General features: G+C 40.0%; 1 protein-coding gene across 1 annotated transcript in view; it reads left to right on the top strand.

Moving 5' to 3' along the window:
* Positions 1–942: 942 nt before the first annotated feature.
* Positions 943–21,853, top strand: part of ACOT12 (acyl-CoA thioesterase 12) — a 46,920-nt gene continuing 26,009 nt past the window's right edge. Inside the window, exons 1-4 of the mRNA XM_047731721.1 lie at positions 943–1,377; positions 9,001–9,070; positions 14,562–14,622; positions 16,829–16,930. Of these exons, the coding sequence (XP_047587677.1) occupies positions 1,251–1,377; positions 9,001–9,070; positions 14,562–14,622; positions 16,829–16,930 (360 nt within the window). The 5' untranslated portion in view covers positions 943–1,250. The remainder of the gene's footprint in view (positions 1,378–9,000; positions 9,071–14,561; positions 14,623–16,828; positions 16,931–21,853) is intronic.

The raw sequence follows: 21,853 nt of genomic DNA, 5'->3' as shown, positions 1-21,853 counted from the left end.
CTCCATTCACCTGTAAATGCTCTCCCAGGGGCAGCCGGCCCTAACAATACAGGAACTGGGAATGTATTACATGCTGGAGGTTTTCTGCTGTCACCATTTCCTTAATGAGAACTGCTTTGTAAAGTCACTGATTTCAGCTCTAGTACGCATAACAGCTTTTATGTGTTAGCAGCTAAGAATGAAAATTCTCATTTAATAGTCTAGATTTTGTCTTCTGTAAAGATGAGAGTGTCTTGGGATTTGTTGGGATCATTAATAGTGATGTGACAGTTTCTAATCTTAAATTCTCTAGATTAAAACCAAAAGATTGCCTTTCTCTGTCGAGTGACTATAATGTGCTGGCAAAAACCAGTGCGTGTGTGTGTGTGTGTGTGTGTGTGTAAACCGCCCACAAAACTTAGCGTGTGTGTGTTTGGCAGAGGGGGTAATTTCGTAACAAAACGATCAATAACAAAGGATTTGGGGGAGCTGTGATAACATCCTAAAAACCAGAAGGTGTATTTTGGGGGCGCCTGGGTGGCTCAGTGGGTTAAAGCCTCTACCTTCAGCTCAGGTCATGACGCTGGGGTCCTGGGATCCAGCCCCACACCAGGCTCTCTGCTCAGCAGGGAGCCGGCTCACCCCACCCACCCCCCCACCTGCCTCTCTGACAACTTGTGATCTCTGTCTGTCAAATACATAAATAAAATCTTAAAAAGAAAAAAACAAAACAGAAGGTGTATTTTGAACTAGGGCTTGAGAAGTGAGCGCCCACTCTACCTGTCCGTCAACAGCCAGGGGAGGAAAGGGTAGTCCAATAACTCAAAACCAGCTTCTAAAGCCAAAGTCCACATTCTCTGGACAGCTTTTAACTAATCAATCCTAAACCTCCCGCCGCCGTCTTCGGACCGGTGTTAACCTCACAGCTTACTTACCAAACACCTGGATCCGCTCAGCCAGGCACGTGCTAAGAGTTGCGTCCGTGACCTCATTTAATTCTTTCCACAGTCCTCGGTCATAACCACTGCTCTCCTCCCCTCACAGTAAGAAACACGGACCGTTCCCAGCTTTGCCAACCTCGGTGACCCCGGATTTGGCTGATATTCCTGGCACCCCAGATCTCACCTCCCCGTGCACCTGGCGGCCAGCAGGGAGCGGATTCGGGGCCGGCGGGGCAGGCGGCGCGGGTGCCCTGCGGGGCGGGGGCGGGCTCAGCGCGGACAGACCCGGCCGGACGCCGGCGGCCGAGGGGCTTCGCTGTGGGCTGGGCCATGGAGCGCCCGGCGCCCGGGGAGGTGCGCATGAGCCAGGCCATCCAGCCCGCGCACGCCAACCCGCGCGGCGAGCTGAGCGCGGGGCAGCTGCTCAAGTGGATCGACGCCACCGCCTGCCTGGCGGGTAGGGGGCTGCCGGGGAGGGGTGCTGTGGGGGCTGCGGGAGGCCCGGAGGACGGGGGTACCCGGCGCTCCTGCGGTGGTGGGGGCGAGGGGGCTCGATGTGGTAGGGGGAGTCCGGGAACTGGCGCGCGGGCTTGGCTGTGGGGGTGTGGGGTGGAGGGGGATCCCGAGTCCCGGGTGCGGGTCGACCCACCCCAGTGAGGGAGCCGACGCTGGAGCCCCAGCCCGCACAGTTGCTGGAGCCGGGATTCGTGAGGAGAGAGAAGGAAGGAGAAGGTCTTTACAGTTGTGAGCCCGGGGCAGCGGGGAACTTTAAGGACTGAGCTAGTGCATCCAACACGAGAATGACCCAGACCAGTGATTCTCAAATGTTTTAGCCTTAGGACTACTTTACTCCATTATTTAAGTGAGGACCCCAAGAGCTTTTGTTTATGTGGGTTATTTTTTTGATGTTGACTATATTCAAAATCTTTAAAAGTTAATTCATGTAAAAAGAACAAGAATAAGCCCATGACATAGTTTTGTTGAAAAAAAAAAAAACACTACATTTTCAACAAAGATAAAAATATACTTAGAGGCATGGTACGGGTTTACGTTTCTGCACCTCTCTTTAAAGTCTGGTTTGAGAGGAGACTACTCACTTCTCATACCGCCTCCTCCATTCAGTTTGTGGCTACCACACCTTTATTTAAGTCTCGTCTCAGGACATTTGCACCTGCTTCTTATTTCACTATTATGCTCTTCTCTTGGCCCTTTTCTGTCGTTATATCTCAGCGTAAATATCCTTTCCCCAGAGAAGTCTTTTTTTGGCCACCTGCTTACATTTGTACCCTTTAAGCAGTTTGATCACAACGCCCCTTTTTCCCCCTTCATGCCACTTAGCAAAATCTGTAATTATTTTGTGTATGGATCTGTTGTTCACCTCTTTATTTCTTGCCTGGCTAATTAGCATGTGAACTGAAGCTAGTTCTCCAGTGCTTAGTAAGCTCTAAATAAAAACCTGCTTTTATGGATGGGTAGGTCGGTGACAGATAGGTCCATACCTTGGAATCTCATTTCTAAAATGAAGTCAGACTTTGCATATGGCACCTTACAGACTCAGCAAATGTACATTTTGAAGGAAAATATGTTAGGATAAACTACTAGAGCTGGAAGGAGCTTAAAATCATTATCTTAGGACTCTTATTTTACAGAGGACAAAAGTAAAGCACAGATGATTACAGAACCCTGCTTTTCTTACCGAGCATCAATAGGGTTTGTAATCCCCCATGTGTAAACCACCCACAAAATTCAGTCACATATTTATGCCAATCTGCTTGTTTGTTTTCTGTTTGTTGATAGGTCTGTTTGGTTTCTGTCTTAACAGTTTTTATCAGTATTTGAGGTCGATTATAATAACATAAATAATGGAAGCATGAATATAAAATTAATTCACATGTAAGAGAAGTGTAAAAGTCATTGAGGTTGCTAATAATAACGATGCCTATTGCCAAGGCAACCGAATATATTATGTGAATCTTGAAGTGACTTTTAGTTACCTCATTTAGTGCCTCTGTCCTGTAAAGGATAAACAGTTGGCCTCCTGCAACTGTCACAAAAATTTCTTGGGAAACTCAGACCACAGATTGATTCAATTGATAACCAGTTACTCTGGATGAATAGGTAGATTACTAACAATACATTAAAGAAACCTTTAAGATACCTTTGGTTTGGACACATGGAGATAACCTGTGTTCACCACCCCATGGTGAGAAGCACCACATAAGCAAGAGACATTATTTAGCCAAGGTGTAACAGAATCTGTGGCAGAGAAATGTTGCACCATAGTGCTTTCCTTTATAAAGCAAAAACTTATTTTCCTGGCATTTTCCTGGCCAGAGTTCCTTATTGACCAGCACTTTTTTACAGCCACTTACTATGATAAATAGTGATCATATAGTCATAACCCCCAAGGCATGGCCATGACTCCCAGGCACTGCTAGACTCCAAAATATCTTCTCAGTATTTTCAGAAAGATTTAATATGTTCACTCTTATTTTGGCATTAAACCCATTTCTGTCAGTAGCCCCATTTTTTTCTAGTTCCTTAAGCCTAGAGGACTGATGTCGTATCTGAGGGATCCTCCACCCTCCATATCCACTTCTTATTTTGAAATGCCACAGACTCTCATTTCCTTCTGTTTCATTTCTGAATCTCTCCCAGGGTTCACTCTCTCAGGAGTGGCATGCAAGCCATCCAGTTGGGCAGGTCAGAAATCTCGGAGTCATCCATTCTTGATACCTCTCTCTACCTGGCTTTCCCCCGTACACATTCAACCCATGAACCAAGTCCTGTCAATGTTACCTTCAAGGAATCACTCAAACCCACCCATTTTGCTATGCTTCCATTACCACCGCCCAGGCCAAGCTACCATCATCCTTCATGTGAACTTCAGCAGTGACTTCTAAATTGATCTTCTCCGTTCATTCTTGTTTCCTCTCCATCCCACATCTGAAGTTCTTGAAGGTGCTAATCTGATCATATCATACCTTGTTAATCTTCCCCGTTGTCTTCCTTATTAAGAGCTGTAATTAGCTAGCATGGGAAGTATCTCCTATCAGAAAAAAAAGTCACATAGGTACAACTATAAACTCTGGAAAAAAACATTGAATAAAAGCTACTTTGGGCAACTAGCAAGTGAACAAAAGCAGATTTAGAACATTTGGAAGTCAACACTTAGAAGAAGAGAATGATACGATCTAACTTTGTTTCATTTTTTTTTTAACTTTTTAATGACTTTAAGCCTGAAGAAAGACTCCATTCCGTTACCAACTAAATTTCTGATGGAAAACCTACAGACATGCTTAGTTGAAGAACCAGAGGATTTGGGGGAAATACAGCTACTGAAATGTGAGGAGGAAAATTCAAGAAAGGAGTAAACCAGAGAGGCAGCACCCTAAAATCTATGTTTTTTGCTCAAATCTCTGGCGAACCTTGAATTATATAATGCATAAGAGAAACTCCAACCTTCCTAGATAATGCCAAAAGAACTAAAAAGGGCTATCCCAATCTCTAGGAAGACAAGAGTTTTATAGTTTGAGTTTAGTTAACTGCTTACTTGGAAAAAAAAATAGTACTGTTCCGAGGAACATGTAAGAATCCATGATTTATACAGCGTATCACTCCTAATGGCTATGATACAGTCCAACATGACTTGATATACAAAGAAACAGAGAAATATGATGCATTTTTAAGTGAAAAGATAACAGAGATCAATCTCTAGATGACCCACGTGCTAGAATTAAGCTTCTGGGGTTATGTAGCAGCTATTATAACTGTGCTTGAAGATGTATCAAAAACTATGATCTAAAGAATGAAAAGATAAGTTTCAGTAGAGAAATAGAAACTAAAAAAACAAACAAACAAACAAAAAAAAAAAACAAGGGGTGCCTGGGTGGCTCAGTGGGTTAAAGCCTCTGCCTTTGGCTCAGGTTGTGATCCCAGGGTCCTGGGATCGAGCCCCTCATTGGGCTCTCTGCTCAGTGGCGAGCCTGCTTCCTTCTCTCTCTGCCTGCCTCTGCCTCTCTGCCTCCCTGTGATCTCTGTCAAATAAATAAATCAAATCCTAAAACAAACAAACAAACAAAAAACCAAGAAATTCCTAAATTAAATTTAGGAAATTTATTTGGAATTTAGGAAATAAATTTGGAAATTAGGAATTTAGGAAATAAATTTAGGAATTTAGGAAATAAATTTAGGAAATAAATTTGGAAATTCCTAAACTTAAAATTACAGTATCTGAAATTAAAAAAAAAATATTCACTGGATGGCTTAATAACAAACTGGAGGGGACTAAGAGTGAGTAAACATTAAAGTGGACAATAGAAATTATATAGTCTGAAGAAAAGAGAAAAGATGAATTTCAAAAATGAACAAACAGATTTATGAAAAAATACTTCCAAGTGTATAACATACTTGTCATTGGGGCTCCAAAAGAGAGGAGAAAAAATATGAAGCATAAAACAAATATTTAAAGAAATAGTAGCTGAAATTTTCCCACATGTGTTGAAAGACATACATTTACAGATTGAAGAAGATCACAGGATACCAAGCAAGATGAATACTAAAAAACTCACATCTGAGTACATCACAGGCAAACTATGATGAAAAGAAAATCTCGAAAGCAGGAAGAGAAAAACACTATGCTATACCTAGGAGAATGATGCTTAGAATTATTTCTGACTTTATCAGAAACATTGGAGTCCAGAAGACGGTGGAACAATATCTTTAGTAATAATTATAAAACTGTCAACCAAGAACTTCAAGGCCCTGTGCCTAGTCCATTCTCAGCCAAGCCTTCAGCCTTACCAGCTCTCCTTCTTGCTTTCTGAATTTTTTCCCCAAAGATTTTTATTATTTATTAGAGTGCATGCTCAAGTGGGGAGAAGGACAGAGGGAGAGGGAAAGAGAGAATCTCAAGAGACTCCATGATGAGTGTGGAGCCCAAGTCAGGGCTCGATCTCATGACCCTGAGATCATGACCTGCGTTGAAATCAAGAGTCAGGTGCTTAACCAACTGAGCCACCCCGGCACTCCTCTTGCTTTCTGCATTTTATCTTCAAAGACTTTGATCAGGATCTTTGTATATGGTGTTCCCTCTGCTCATTGTGTTCACCTTTTTTCTGTTCTTCCTCCCCAACACATCTGTTTCAGTCTTAATCATCTTTCAGATCTCTGCTGAAGCATCCCCTCCACGTGCATCTTCCTGACATCCCATCTACGTCCAGTTTCTCTGTTATAACTCCCATAAAAACCATGTTTTCCTCATGGCACTTAATTCATTTTGTTATTACTTATTCATTTTATTAATCCCTGGCTTCTCCACTAGACTCTGAGAACAGAGATCATGGCTGTTATATATTGCCACCCCCTTACATAGATGCTAGCATATCACAGGTCTTTAGTCAACATTTGTTAAAGGAATGAATGAATGGAGATACCACCACTTTAATCAATCATCATCTCATACCTGGATTACAACCATTTAGCTAGTCTGCTACTATTCCCAGCTGTCTCAGTTTCTCCACAAAATCAGTAATAGCTTTAGAGTTTCTCCACTTTTATTGGTGAAGAAGGACAGTCATTGTATAAAGGACAGTCAAAATCAAAAATCAAGAGCAAGTTCGTCCTATTGAACTCATAAATGACACACTTGTAAACAAAATAAAAACTACATAGAAACACACGTAAAAATTGTGGTCCTATGTTGGTTCCCCATAGTTTTGTTTTTTGTTTTTAATTTAATGACCCTTAAAAGTCTATAGGGTAAACCGTAAATTGAGCCTCTGAAACCCATATCTAGCTAAGCAGATCTCTGAAGTGTTCCTTGACTGCTCTTTTCTGAAAGTTCCTGTTGTTTCTGTAGTCAAATCCACTATGTAGAACAATACAGTTGATCTTTCTAAGCCTAAATTTCCCCATTTATAAAGTTAAACTAAAAATGGTACCAACCTCGTGTAACTGACATGCATAAATACACAGCTCAGTGCCTGGTCAATAATACATGTTTGATAAATGGTAACTATTATTATGATAATGTTTGTTCATGATCCCAATCTACTATAATGCTATATATTATATATATAACATATAAATTATATATATGTCATATAAATTATATATAGTGCTATATATATGTGACAAAATTATATATATTTATACATACATATATATAATAGATGCTTGATATATACAATAAAAATTTTGCCTTGCTGATTATTGCCCTTTAGTTATCATTTAAATCTTTCAAAATTGGTCACTAAGGTTGACATACGTGGTAATGGTTTCTTAACAAGAATAGTTTAATAAACTCAACATCCTGTTCCTTCATGTCAGGTAAGTGGGATGAATGTCCTTTAGGTACTCCTTAGTTAATGTTTTATAGCACATATTTGCAAGGATCCAGTAGTTCTCTGAAAATCTTAAGGTCCAAAAGGGCACTGACTATGGCTGGCTCTCTAATTGCCCCCGAGTAGACTTGGTAAGAGATGGGACTGACTCAGCTCAGTGTCTGGAAATCAGTAAGGATTTAATCACTAAGGACTTAATTCCTGTTAAATCAGGAATTTAACAGGTGTTTGACACACTGAATTCAGTTGAGCCCAACTTGAGTATTTCTAGAGTCTGATACTTTTACATTCCCTTCCTCTCACCAAACTTAATAGCTGGGAATCCAATCTTCTGCTCTCTATCCCTCATACACAGAGTGCTGCTGTGGTTACCTTTTGGTAACTCAGTTTGCATTATGTGCATGTTTGGAAAAACAGTTCATTATTTCCAACTGGTAAAACCAAAATTCCAGTTTTCTGCAAATGACATTATATGACAGAGTGTCCTAAATAACCTGCTTTCTGGAGTATTTTCTTGTTTCTTTTTATCTCGCATGGTCAGTTATTACTGCAGTTAAAGTATCCACATGAAGAAGACAATGTCCATGTAATTTACCATCTCTTCCATCTCTTCCATCATGTGGAAGCAGGAGTGATGTCTCCAAAATTAAAATGGGGTTAGAAGTTCCTAAAAAGCCAGCACAATCTGTTTGGATTTTAACTGTTCATCAAAATCAGATTTTGGCAGAAGCACGTGTTCACATTTTTCCTGAAGAGAATAAGTTCTGACATTTTTTTTATATAAAACAAAAAAAACAAAATTGGGACACCTGCGTGGCTCAGTTGGTTAAGCCGCTGCCTTTGGCTCAGGTCATGATCCCAGGGTCCTGGGATTGAGTCCTGCATCAGGCTCCTTGCTTGGCACGGAGCCTGCTTCTCTCTCTGCCTCTGCCTGCCACTCTGCCTGCTTGTGTGCTCGCTCACTTGCTCTCTCTCTCTCTCTCTCTCTCTGACAAATAAATAATAAAATCTTTTAAAAAACATAAAACAAAATCAATAATCCAAAAAAAGACCACTTTAACAGATTAAATGCAGACATGGAATATGGACATAGCTAGAGTTTCTTCCTTAATCTCTTTCCGCCCTATTTAATAATGTCCTCTCTAACATAATTAATACATACTGAATTTGATAATAATGAACAATAAATATTGACTAAATACCTAGTATGTGCGGAGTATTTCTCTGACACCCAGAGAAGCTGCTGTCTGATTTGGAGTATGATCTCAGGATCTCCATACTCTTCAGTGCTTATACATGTTAACCGGTCAAAATATATGCAGCTTCTGGTTATGTGGGATAATGGATACAGCTTTAATGCATTGTTTTTAAAACAAAAGGAGGGTAGTATCTGTCAAAATATTTGAAGTTGGCACCAATGAACTAAAATTACTATTTCAATCGCTAGATATACTAGGTATCGGTATTGAATTTCAAATCAAAGACAGTGTAAGTTAAAACTTAGAAGAAAGTACAGTCATTTCAGTGCAATAGAAACACAACTTACAGAGCTGAAGAATTGTTACTGACCCAGGTCTCCCTCAAGTGTGTACTCCCCCAAGTACCCACAGGGGTACTTACCTGAACCAGAGGATGAGCTACTGGAATAAGTCCATTTAGTTTTTATTTCTTTTCCCTTGTGCTGAAATGTTTAAACGTAACTATTGATGCAGCCCATTTTCATCTGTTTTTTGAAGCTGAAAAACATGCCGGGGTTTCCTGTGTTACAGCCTCAGTGGATGACATACAATTTGAGGAGCTGGCGAGGTAGGTGGCATCACTCTACCACACCTGTCTCCCACGCTTATTGGTTCGTTTACAACATATATTTGTGGCACCTGTGCTCATTTATTTGTCGTCAGTGATCCAGTTTGTTAATAAAATCACTAACAGTTGACCCCGTGTATATCAGTAGAATAGTAATTGCAGGACCTACTTTTAGTAAAGACTTTTAAGTATAAATTCACATCCTGATTTCGTGGAGAAATAGCTCTCTAAAAAAATGCATTCTGGTTTGAGACAGAGCAAGATTTCTGAAAGCTGCCTCGTAATGGCTTTTTCCTCGACTAGAAGAATAATTAATGATAATAAGCAGGTCTGTGGTGGTGAATTTCATCATTAGGTTGTTGGTAAACATTAATTCATCTTGAGTACAGATGTTAAATTAGGAAGAACATATTATGTGAGGGAGTTTGTATGTGCTTTACCATCTCTTACTGCAGAAAATTTCAAGATCAACAAAGGTTTCAAACATACACAAAAGTAGAGAGATTGGTATAGTAAATCCCCATGGACCATCACCCAACTACAACAATGACCAACTGATGGGACACTCTTGTTTTATTAGCACCGCCCCCCCCCCAGGCACCTGGATGACTTTGAAGGAAATCTCAGGCATCATCTGTGAATATTTCATTATATATTTCTATATGATAAGAGCTCTTTTAGGAAACATAATAACGTAATCACAGCACCATTAACAGAAATCGTTATTCCCAGTGATCTCCAAAAATGTTTTTTTTTTATTAAACAATTGATTTCTTGAATCACGATTCAGTATGGTTGATAAACCTTTTCACATATCATTTTCTCTTCTTTCATTTCCCTTAGTTTATTTATTAATGAAACCTGGTCATTTGTCCTAGAGAGTTTACCACATTTTGTATTTGCTCATTGTATCCCCGTTTAAGATGTTCACCCATTCTTTGTATTTCTTGTAAAATGATAGTTACATCTAAAAATTGATTTGGTGAAGTTTTGATGTTTTGGTAAAGCCAGTTCTTATCAAGAGCACATAATGTCTGGTGATCATTACCTAGAACATTATTTCATTAGTTACTGATAAAATGGTGATATGCCAATCCTATCATTTCTTCTTCATTTATTTTCTCAAATATTTGTATAGAGAGACCATTTGTCTCATTAATTACTTGGTTATCCTTAAGCAAAGTTTGTCCGGGAAAGACAGGCTTCTTTTCCTTTATTTAATATCATCATAAGCCCATGGACTTTAACATAGTTGATACATTTCAGTTTGGGTGTAGTTATTCTTATGGATACTCAAACTGCCTTGTCTTTGAAGAGTGGGAGCTTCTTCAATCTGGTTCCTAAGTTCTCTGGACATAACCCCAAAGTTAGAAGTCTTCAATAACTCCTTTACTTTCTGGTTTGACAGGGTGGACTCACCTATTACAAAACTTAGAGTCATAAATTTCTTCAAAAGAAATAGTAAAAAAAAAAAAATAGTAAGTAGAGATCACAATGTGGGCAGAAAATGTACTCATTTATAAAGGGTTGGTCAGTATTTCTAGGTTTTTTCCAGGGGACAGAATTACGAATGATTTGTTTATTAAAGGGTTTATTCTAATACCTATAATAAATTGGATTGTATGGTTTTACTTAATTTCTTTGATTTTATGTTTGTATCTCTGTTTTTTGTTTTTGTTTTTCCCTGAATATCTTGATCCTTGAAGGCATGAGCATAACTAACAAGGAAAAGGAAGAGAGAAGGCCATCTGTTTCTCGTCTTAGATGGTTCTCAAAGACCATGGGGGTAGTTGTCACAGTTTTCAAGCCCTGAGTAGTCTTGTCCAGTGAGATGCTCAGTCTGTCTCTCCAGGCTTACTCTTACGTTTATCTATTTCACATTTATTTATTTATTTATTTAGATACAAACAAAATTAAGTTTAATAAAACCACATGGATGAAGAGATTACTTCTTCAAAACTGACACAGAAGAAATTTTTGGCAGGAATTAGAATCACAGACATGGCAAGACCTTTATAGATCAGCCCAACCTTCTTTTTTATACCAAGGAGAAACTGAGGCCTAATGCCCTGAGCAAACCAGGGGACTGAGGGTGTTTTGAGCCTGGATCTTCTTAAGCTTAATCCAGTGCTTTCCCTGACCCACTTCTGTGGGGTTTTTTGGAACACTTTTTAAATTTTTATTGAACACTTCCCAGTGGTTCTCATAGGTAGCTGGAGTGTCACTGATAGAGCTCTGAACATTCTAGAGTCTTATAAAAGCAGATAAAGTTCCAGTGACTAAGCTCACATACTAGCAATGGGATTTTTCCCTGAAGGAGAAAAAAATTACATGGGTTTGTATCTCAATAAAATTACAAATTACTATGAATCCAAACTTGTTTAAGACTAGATAGAAGCACCATTATTAAATTTAGGAATGCCAATGGTGTGTTGTAATAAAATATCTATTATATATTTTCCAAACTTAAATTCTATAAAATAGACTTAACTAATGACCTCATCAGTGAAATGTGCATTGCCATTTTGCTCCATTTTGCACCATTTTGTGTTTCTGTAATCAGAAAGGATTTGTGGTCACTAACATCATGGAAAGGGGCCTTCTTTTTTTTTTTTTTTTTTAACATGGGACCTGAACCATAAAAAGAGAGAAGTGAAAGCTACATATAGAAAACCATATAATTTGGTTATAAACTATATTGGATATTTTTAAAATTCTCAGATATTTATTGCCTATAAAAAAGTACTACTCTGTACTCCGTAGGATGTACGAATGATTATGGTACAATTTTGGAGTGCAGCAGTCACTAAGTCTAGTGAGAGCAGACAGATACATAATCATCAGAATAGAAAGCATGACAGGATGCAGGCCTAGAGTGAAATATAAACTCCATTTTCTGGGGTAGTTTTAAAAGGTGCATGTTTTGACTGGAGAATCAATGAGAGGGGTGGCATTTAATGTGTGCCTCAAACAAGGTATAGATTTTCATCTGGTGAATAGGAGAAGGACTTCACATAATGAGGTATGTGTAAGAATCAAAGCATGAGGCTGAGAAGGAGCAGAAAGTGCTCAGGAAAAGCCTGGTCTGCAGAGAGGTGAGACTCCAGCAAGAGACTGGGGCTGGATAACAGAAGACCTTGAATGCCATGCTGTGAAACTGGTTTTCTTGAGTTGAAATTCTGGTCATTCCATTCATCTGACATTCAGCGTTGAGAGTTTCATTTGGTGGACAACCAGATTCTTTGGAATTCCCTTACTTTTATTTATTAAAAAAGAGTTATTTGTGAGAGGGAAAGAGAGACAGAGACAGAGACACCACACGAGGGAAGGGCAGAGGGAGAAGGAGAGAGAGAATCCCAAGCAAACTCCCCACTGAGCATGGGGCTCCACATGGGGCTCAAAAAGGGGTTCGACCTCATGACCTCGAGTTCATGACCTGAGCTGAAACCAAGAGTCAGACACTCAACCAACTGAGCCACCCAAGTGCCTCTGGAATTCCCCTACTTTTAAAGGCAGGACAGTGCTCACAGAAGAGACAAAAGTGGCCTGTGCTTCCCCCTCTTCAACTGTGACTGACAGGCATAAGATTTTAGTAGTTGGTGAGTACAAAGTACTGTTGTAGCTTTGGAGAGGGACTCTAACTCTGCCTGGCACTATTACTGCGAATCTATCCTAGAAAGTTGACTGAACAGAGCTAGGAAGTTTACAAGGAAGATATACAAGGGAAAAAACAAAATTGATTTGGGTTTGTGTGTGCTGCATGTGAAGATTAAGATAAACTGGGTGGTGTGTGTGGGGGTAGCTAACACTGAGACTAGTAGAGCCTCCATGACTATTAGTAGAATCTGTTGAGAAAAATTTGGAAATAGGGCTCTGAGTTTCAAGAATGAGGTCCCGGCTAAAGATGTAGGCTTGAGAATCATTTCTATAAAGATGACAGGATCATGGACAAGAACAAGGTCTTCTAGAAAGAAAGTGAAGTGAGAATAGGACAAAGAACAGAAATTTAGGAGATGTCTACACTGAAGGGATGGAATAAGGAAGAGAAATCAGTGAAGGAAACCGAAATAGAAAAGAGAACACTGTTTTGGAATGCAAGGGAAGATAAGGCTTCCTGAAGAAAGGCATTGAATGAGGTGAAACGTTGGATTTAGCTGTTAGGAAGTGACTGTGGAAGGATCAGAAGTGAGATGTGGAGGCAATAGCCAGATTTGAGGGGCTGAGAAGTGAATGGGAAATGAAGCCCTCAAACTTTGGCCTCTGGAAAAATCATCTTCTTTGAAGGCCCATCTCAAATGTCACCTCTCCTGTGACTCCTTTCCCAAGTTTTGTATCCCAACATACAAAAGCATCTATAAGAAGAGGCTAATGAATTAGCCTCTTCTTATAGATGCTTTTATATTACTCGAGCCTTTCTTTTTCAAGAAATTTCATAGCATTGCCCTTCATCTGTCTATAGACTCTGTCCCAGGTGAAGAATGGTCTCCTTGGAGTCAGCAACCTTATCTTGCTCATCACTGTATCCTGAGGTCTTAGCTCAGTGCCAGGACTAGTTGTAACTCAGTAAACATTTCCTAAATGCATGAGTAAGAAAAAGAAAGTAGTATTTTAGGAGAAGAGAAAAGATTTTCAGATAAAATAGGGTTGAGAGAAAGATCTTTAGAAAGAAGTAGCCTTGAGCATTTTCATAGACTGTTAAGAAGTCAGGGAAGGGGCAGAGATTGAGGAAAAGAAAAAAGAGCTAAGCAGGTGGTGGGAGGGAGGACGGATAATGAGGGGGTGGGTCAAGGGCACGGGTACAGAAAGAGGTCTGGAAGAGACCTGTCTTTCTTCCTCTGAAACAGAAGAGGAAGAAGAAGAAAAGAGAGAGTGTAGTTTAACTTTGAAAGCAAGGGAGAAAAATTGAGCAGGCTTACAGTGGGTAGACCCTTAAAGTAAAGGGGACAGGAGGTAAGTGGGGGGCCAGAACCCAAAAGGTCTGAAACAATTTCAGATGGTATGACCAGGAGTCCTATAATCGTGGAGAGTGAATGGATCCTCTGGCCGTCCTGAGGGTCCCTGTAAACCTGGTGAAGTTGATCTGTTTGACGCTTGCTCATTTGTATCCCATTTATTTGTGAACAAACATTTAAAAATAAGTATCAGTTGTATAGGTTGGCTTGTGTGTTTGTTTTAACTTCTCTCAAGGAAACAGCTGTGATGTAATCCAAGTATCTGTTGCAGATATTGGAAGTCATTTTGCAAACCATTTTGCAAAGGCCCTTTTCTGTTTGAATAGAAGTAGTCAGCGAACACACAGGTGGCTACAGTGACTGGCGTCTGTTTTTACAGCTGTCTTTTTCCGTTATCATTAACCCGAGGTTTCATGTATGAACATTATCAGCATGACACGGGGGGACTGCTCTATGGCACGTCCATTTAGGTGAATCTTTTTAAGTCTGAGATGAGCTGTGCTAGGATTACTAAAGTCCCTCCCTCTCTTTTTACCTAGAGTTGGACAAGTTATAACCATCAAAGCAAAAGTTACCAGAGCATTCAGCACAAGCATGGAGGTAAGTAACTTCATTTCTCCTGACTATGGGTGCCCTTCTCTTCAGAAGACAGAGGAGGAGTTCTGGAATAATTTGGAGTGAGATTCTGAATTTCAGAAGGTCCTTGAATCTGTGGTCAGGCTTATAGGTAAGTAATAAGGGCCTTGTGTTTCCCAGCTGACTCTGCTACCAAAATTCAATGTGACGCCATGCACTATTTCCACAGAGAAGGGTACACAGAAAGTAAACATACAAGGGAGAAGGGCACTCTCCTGGTTCTTTGCTTATTGCTTATTTGGTTTTGCTTATTTGCTTATTTGCTATATTGCTTATTTGCTTATTTGCTTATTTGGTTTTATTTCTTAATTATTCTGACTCTCCTTGTTCTCCGTCTCTTCACCTTCTCCTGGAAACCAGCCCCATAATTAGCTAGTTTTTGAAAGGCAGAGTAACTGAAGTGAGAAGGGAAGTTTAGAAGATTTCTCTTCTACATCCACTTGGTTTTGATTTCTTTGCTATAGTTGTGATAGCAACATTTTCAGAGGCTTTTGGAATTGCTGTCCAGGTGAAACTAGCAGGAAAGGAGTTACTGGATCTGATATTGCAACTTCTATGTTGGTTAGTACCAGTCCCTTTGATCTCTGGACACGGAAGACAGGAAGGGATTACATTTGTTGGTTAGGCCCACAGTAACAGAGTCCCCACAGACTAGGTGGCTTAACCAACAGAAATGTATCATGTCACAACTCTAGAAGCTTGAAGTCCTAAGCCAAGGCGTCAGTAGGGTTGACTCTTTCTGAGGACTATGCAAGAGAATGTGCTCAGGGCTCTCCACTGGCTTCTGGTGATTTGCTGATGCCTTTGGAGCCCTTGGCTTCTGCTCCATCAGCCCTATCTCTGCCTTCCTCTTCGCATGGTGTTCTCATGGTGTGTGTGTGTGTCTGTGTCCAAATTCTCCCTTTTTATAAGGACATCAGCACATGGGATCAGGAGCCCTTCTACTCTGGCTCATCATAACCAGTTAAATCTGAACCACCCTGCTTCCAAAGTAAGGTCACGTTATAAGGTGCTGGATTTGGTGGGGGACACCATTCAACCCATACTGCTCTTCAATAGAACTGTTTGGCAGTAACCCTCCCTATGGTGATGGCTTTACCCCAGTATCCATATGAACAGGACACAAAACACTTGAAATCAGAAGAGAAATGTTTGTGTTAAAAACCAGCTCTTTCAGGGCTCCTGGGTGGCCCAGTGGGTTAAGGCCTCTGCCTTCAGCTCAGGTCATGATCCCAGGGTCCTGGGATCGAGCCCCACATTGGGCTCTCTGCTTAGGGGGGAGCCTGCTTCCTCCTCTCTCTCTGCCTGTCTCTCTGCCTACTTGTGATCTCTGTCAAATAAATAAATAAATAATCTTAAAAAACAAAAAAACAAAAAACCAGCGCTCTCAGCACCAGTTAGGGAGCTCTTTCTCAGCTATGAGCCCTGACATTTGCCCCATGGTAGCCACTGGGCTTGGCCTCTCTCCTGAGGGCTAGTGCTCTTCTTTATATTCAACCCAAACACGGATAACAGCTCCTTTTCCTCTGTCCTCTTCCTTCTATTCTCGGACACAAGCTAAAGTTTCCACAGGAAAAAGCTACAGATAACACGATGCCATTTTGTCCACATTAACTTGGTTATGAAACTGAGAGACTAAAGATTTTAAAAAGTTGTGGCCCATCTCTCCAGCAATCTACAAGGCATTCATGAGTATCTTGTTTCCAAAGCATTATCAGTAACAACGGGATTAGAAAATGCTTGTCAGATAATGCCAGTTTCTAAAATTACAGTATGAAACTATAAATACAGTATGTGACTTTATGTGTGTCTTTATATACATATACATAAAACTAGAAGAAAATTCACCTAAACATTAGTAATTATTAGTCTGGGTGGTGGGATTGCTAATAATATTTGCTCTGGATAATGAGATTCCATTTTTATCTATTTTTATGTTTACCAAACTCTCCATGGTAAATACGTATTTTTCTATAATCAGAAAAAAAGTTATTTTTTAATTTTATGGAACATCACTGAATGAATAGTGTTGCTTAAAAATGAATTAAAATGCTGATTTTATTAAAAAACAAAAGGATGATGAATTACATCATGGAATCTTGACTGCTGCAATCTCATGTGTTATCTGGATGGCTGAACGTTTACTGATTTATTTTTCTTTTCGTTTTAGATCAGCATCAAGGTCGTAGTCCAGGACATGTTGACTGGTATTGAGAAACTTGTCAGTGTGGCTTTCTCTACCTTTGTAGCCAAACCAGTTGGAGAAGAAAAGGTAAATTTTCTCTGTGAAGGAATGTCTAGCTTGTTACTCAGGGACACGTTAACAGTTGCATCAGAATTATTATGGACAAAAAGACCTTTCCTCTTACTGTGACATATGCTTTCCCAAGATTTGTCATCCACCCCTGTTTCTGTAAAAGTTGTCATTGTGTGGTAATAGAGTATTAACGGACCTTAGATAAAGGGAGATAGATATAGCCAGTCGGTGAAAAAGGAAAAAAACACCGTTTTAAATGATCTGAAGGGTCTGTCGTTTCTCAAAAATAGTGTTTACTGGTTTTGTTCTTTTCTTTTGTGGTTATATAACTCAAAATTGAGTTAAAATAATTTTTCTTAAAAGCAAGAGCGACGTAGTAAGCCGTTGCATGTTGTGGTCCGATTGTCTGTTTCTACCTGAAGGAAGAATGTCAGAGAGGCTGAACTAAGCTTCACGGCGTGTGGAGTAAAAACAGCCTTCGAATAAACACGTTGTTCTGATACGTGTGCCCTGCGGGCTTGCCTGGCCATTGGCCAAGAGCAGCTTGTCTGTAGTCTCCTGGGAATTTACTCATTATGGTTTCTTGGCTTTCCTTTTTGGGATCAGGGTATCTGGGAGAGGATTCACATTTAGTCTAAGCAATTTTAAATGCAGTCATCCGATTTGGAATTTAAATCTTTCAATGCAAGGAGCACTCCAGAGGTGGGTACAGTGGCTTCTTTCTCCTGGTTCTACTTCGAAGGGACAAGGAGGTCTTCTCACTCTACAAAAGCATTCTTCCTCAGACTGACTCCTACTCTAGAGCTGGGACAAAGCCATGTTTTCTGTATTCCCAGCAGAGCAGCACTCACTCCCAAGCTACTCCTCACCTGGGCCAGCAGGCAAAGAGATGGATGGGTGTGAGTTACTCCGCCCTATGCCTGGGTTGGTAGGTGTCCCTACAGACTTTTGTGCCCCAGGACACGTCTCCCAGTCCCTGTCCCATATGAGATATGCCACAAGCCATATTCACAGTGCCCAAGGACATTCTTTTTCAAACTGAAGTTCATATCAGCTATTATTTAAAATGCAGCTTTCTGGGCTGTGTTTCAGCTCTACTGAATGAGAATCACGAGTGCAGGAACTTGGGATCTGAACTTTGACAAAGCATCCCAGGTATCCTATGTTCATTAAAATCTAGGACATTGAGATAGGTCTTGCAAACCATCCTATCTTTCCAAAATCTCCAAACCCTTGAGAAAGAGAGGACAGGGGGGTGAGTGCAAGTGACAGAAAAGATCCTGCCTCTCCATCCTGTTCCATGTTCTCATTCTGACCTCAGGGACTCATGGACTAAGAATATAATAGTCTCACTTCAGTCTAGTCTCTGCTGAGCCTGAAGAACTATTTTCCGAAAGTGGTTCTGGAAGGTTGATGCCTTGCGGTGCTGCCATAGTAGGTTGGCTCAGGTAACCTTTATTGCAAAGCACCTTTCCCAGACTTTCCAGCTAGTACCATTCTTGTTCAGTGGCACATCACGAAGAAAGCCATGAAAAATCAGTGGTTCAGTCTAAAACAGCAGGCCGAGCTGCATCACTGTCCAAAGTGAGTTTATTCCAGGATGAGATAGTGATGAGGCTTAGTTGGTCAGTTGCCCAGACTGGATCACTGAAGGACTCACAAAACTCCATAGTGGATGCTTATGCAAGGCTTCACTAAAACTAAAAGAAATAGGATAGCAGGAGAGGGGGTGCCTGGGTGGCTCAGCGGGTTAAAGCCTCTGCCTTCAGCTCAGGTCATGATCCCAGGGTCCTGGGATCAAGCCCCACATCAGGATCCCCACTTGGCAGGGAGCCTGCTTCCTCCTCTCTCTCTCTGCCTGCCTTTCTGCCTACTTGTGATTTCCGTCTGTCAAATAAATAAATAAAATCTTTAAAAAAAGAGAGAGAGAAATAGGATAGCAGGAGAAAGAAAGCACAAACAGCAGAGAAGTTCAAGGCTTCTAGGCATAGTTCTCAGGGTCCTTTTCCTTTTTTTTTTTTTTTTTAACTATTTATATTTTCATCATGATACAGGCTCTTTTTAATCCCCATCCCCTGTTTCACCCATCCCCCCCACCCACCTCCCTTCTGGTGACCATCAGTATGTTCTCCATATTTAAGAGTGTTTCTTGGTTTGTCTCTCTTTTTTGCTTTCTCATTTGTTTTGTTTTTTAAATTCCACATATGAGTGAGATCCTATGATATTTGTCTTTCTCTGACTTGTTTTGCTTAGCATTATAATCTCTGCCCTGTGCCTGTAGTTGCCAATGACAAGAGAGCATTCTTTATGGCTGAGTAATATTCCATTGTATGTGTGTATACCACATCCACATCTTCTTTATCCATTCCTCTGTCAGTGGACACTGGGATTGTTTCCATAGTTTGGCTATGTGTGTATGTATGTCTGTATCCCTCTAAATTAGTCTTTTTGTACTTTTGGGGTAAATACCTCATAGTGCTATTACTGGATCATAGGGTAGTTCCCTATTTAACTTTCTGAGGAACCTCCACACTGTCTTCCAGAGTGACTGTACTAGTTTGCATTCCTACCAGCAGTGCAGCAGGGGTCCCCTTTCTCCATAGCCTTGCCAGCACCTCTTGTTTCTTATGGTGTTGGTTTTAGCCATTCTGACAGGTGCGAGGTGGTATCTCGTTATAGTTTTGATTTGTATTTCCATAGTTAGTGATATTGAGCATCTTTTCACGTGTCTGTTGGCCATCTCTATGTCTTCTTTGAAGAAACATCTGTTCATGTTTTTTGCCCATTTTTAAATTGGATTGTTTGGGCTTTGGGTGTTGAGTTGTATCAGTTCTTATATTTTGGATACTAAACCTGTATCAGATATGGCATTTGCAAATATCTCCTGCCATTCGGGGTTGTCTTTTAGTTTTGACAGTTATTTTCGTTGCTCTGCAGAAACTTTTTATTTTGTTGTACTCCTAATAGTTTTGTTTTGTTTTTTAATTTCCTTGCCTCAGGAGACATATCTAGAAAAATGTTGCTATGGCCAATGTCAGAGAAATTACTGCTTGTGCTTTCCTTAAGGATTTTTATGGTTTCAGGTCTCACATTTAGGTCTTTAATCCATTTTGAGTTTATTTTTTTGTATGGTGAAAGAAAGGGGTCCAATTTCATTTTTTTGCATGTGACAGTCCAATTTTCCCACCACTGTTTGTTGAAGAGACTGTCTTTTTCTTCTAGTATATTTATTCCTCCTTTGTCAAAAATTAATTGACCATGTAATTGTGGATTTATATCTTGGTTTACTGTTCCGTTCCATTCATCTATGTGTCTGTTTTTATGCCAGTACCATACTGTTTTAATTACTAGCACTTTGTAATATAACTTGCCATCCAGATTTGTGATACTTCCAGTTTTGTTTTTCTTTTCTTATTTCTTTTTAAATTTTATTTATTTATTTGGCAGAGATTCAGCTAGGGAGGGAACACAAGCAGGGACAAAGGGAGAGGGAGAAGCAGGCTCCCTGCTAAGCAGGGAGCCGACTCGGGGCTCTATCCCAAGACCCCAGGATCATGACCTGAGCCAAGGCCAGACCCCTTGTTTTTCTTTTTCAAGATTGCTTTGGATATTCGAGGTCTTTTGTGATTCCACACAAATCTTAGGATTGTTTGTTTAGCTCTGTAAAAAATGCTGTTGGTATTTTGATAAGAATTACATTAAATGTGTAGATCGTTTTGGATGTTATAGACATTTTAACAATATTTGTTCTTCCAACCCATGAGCATGGAATGTCTTTCCATTTCTTTGCATTGTCTTGAATTTCTTTTATCAGTATTTTACAGTTTTCAGAGTACAGGTCTTATATGTCTTTGGTCTGGTTTATTCATAGATATTGTTTTTGGTGTATTTGTAAATAGGGTTATTTTCTTAATTTCATTCTCTGCTGCTTCATTATTAGTGTATAGAAATGGAAGAGATTTCTGTACATTGATTTTGTATCCTGTGACTTAAGTGAATTTATTTATCATTTCTTTTTTGGTGGAGTTACTTTTCTATATCATGTCATCTTCAGACAGTGAAAATTTTACTTCTTCCTTACCAATTCAAATGCCCCTTTTCACCTTTTGTTGTATAATTGTTGTGGCTAGGACTTTCCAGATTCCACTTTTATGTTGAATAAAAGTGGTGAAGGTAGACATCCTTGTCTTGTTCCTAACCTTTGGGGAGAAGCTCTCAGTTTTTCACTCTCAGAATCCTTTTCAGTTATACAAAATAGGCTCCATCTATAGATTGGAGAGCCAAGACACAAGTTCACCAGGTAGACTTTTTTACCCCACTGGTCACACAAATAAAACAAGGCTATGGAGTTAAGCCAGTATAAGTTATCACATCTGTATATCCCTAAACAAATTAGACAAGGCAGTCTACGGGAGTTTTAGACTTGAAAGCAGCATATTATAAATCACTGGCTGCTTCGCCTTCTTGGTGAAGGGTCAGTACCAGCCTTCAGGTGTCCTGGAAATGAGCATGGAATTATCCCCATCCAGCCTCAAGGTGACTTCCCTATGCATACAGGTCAACAGACATGTATTTATGGGAGAGCTTGAGCCATTGGTTGTGTTGCGTCAGATTTTTAAGTTTATAGAGGTCAGTTAAAACTTTGTTCTGACCTTTTGATTCTTTTAGTTTGTTTATTAGATAATGCTTTCACCATGTGATGAAATTTCCAAATTAGAACTAGCTCTTAGTACTTGAGAGCTTTCTCTAGAACATGTTTATTCCCTCCCTTTGAGATATTAATTTTGCAAGGAGCAGAAAACATTTCTTGGTAGGAATTCAATGACCTCAAAGTCCCCACCTCGTTCATTAATTTGAAGAACTTTTTTTATTTTATAGCTTTTTTGAAAAATTTAAAAATCAGGGAAAAATATTTAGAAACCTCTTTAAAGCACATAT

This window comes from Lutra lutra, chromosome 5 (genome assembly GCF_902655055.1).
Source record: "Lutra lutra chromosome 5, mLutLut1.2, whole genome shotgun sequence".
NCBI classification, from domain to species: Eukaryota; Metazoa; Chordata; class Mammalia; order Carnivora; family Mustelidae; genus Lutra; species Lutra lutra.
This window is presented reverse-complemented; position numbering and strand designations above follow the sequence as displayed.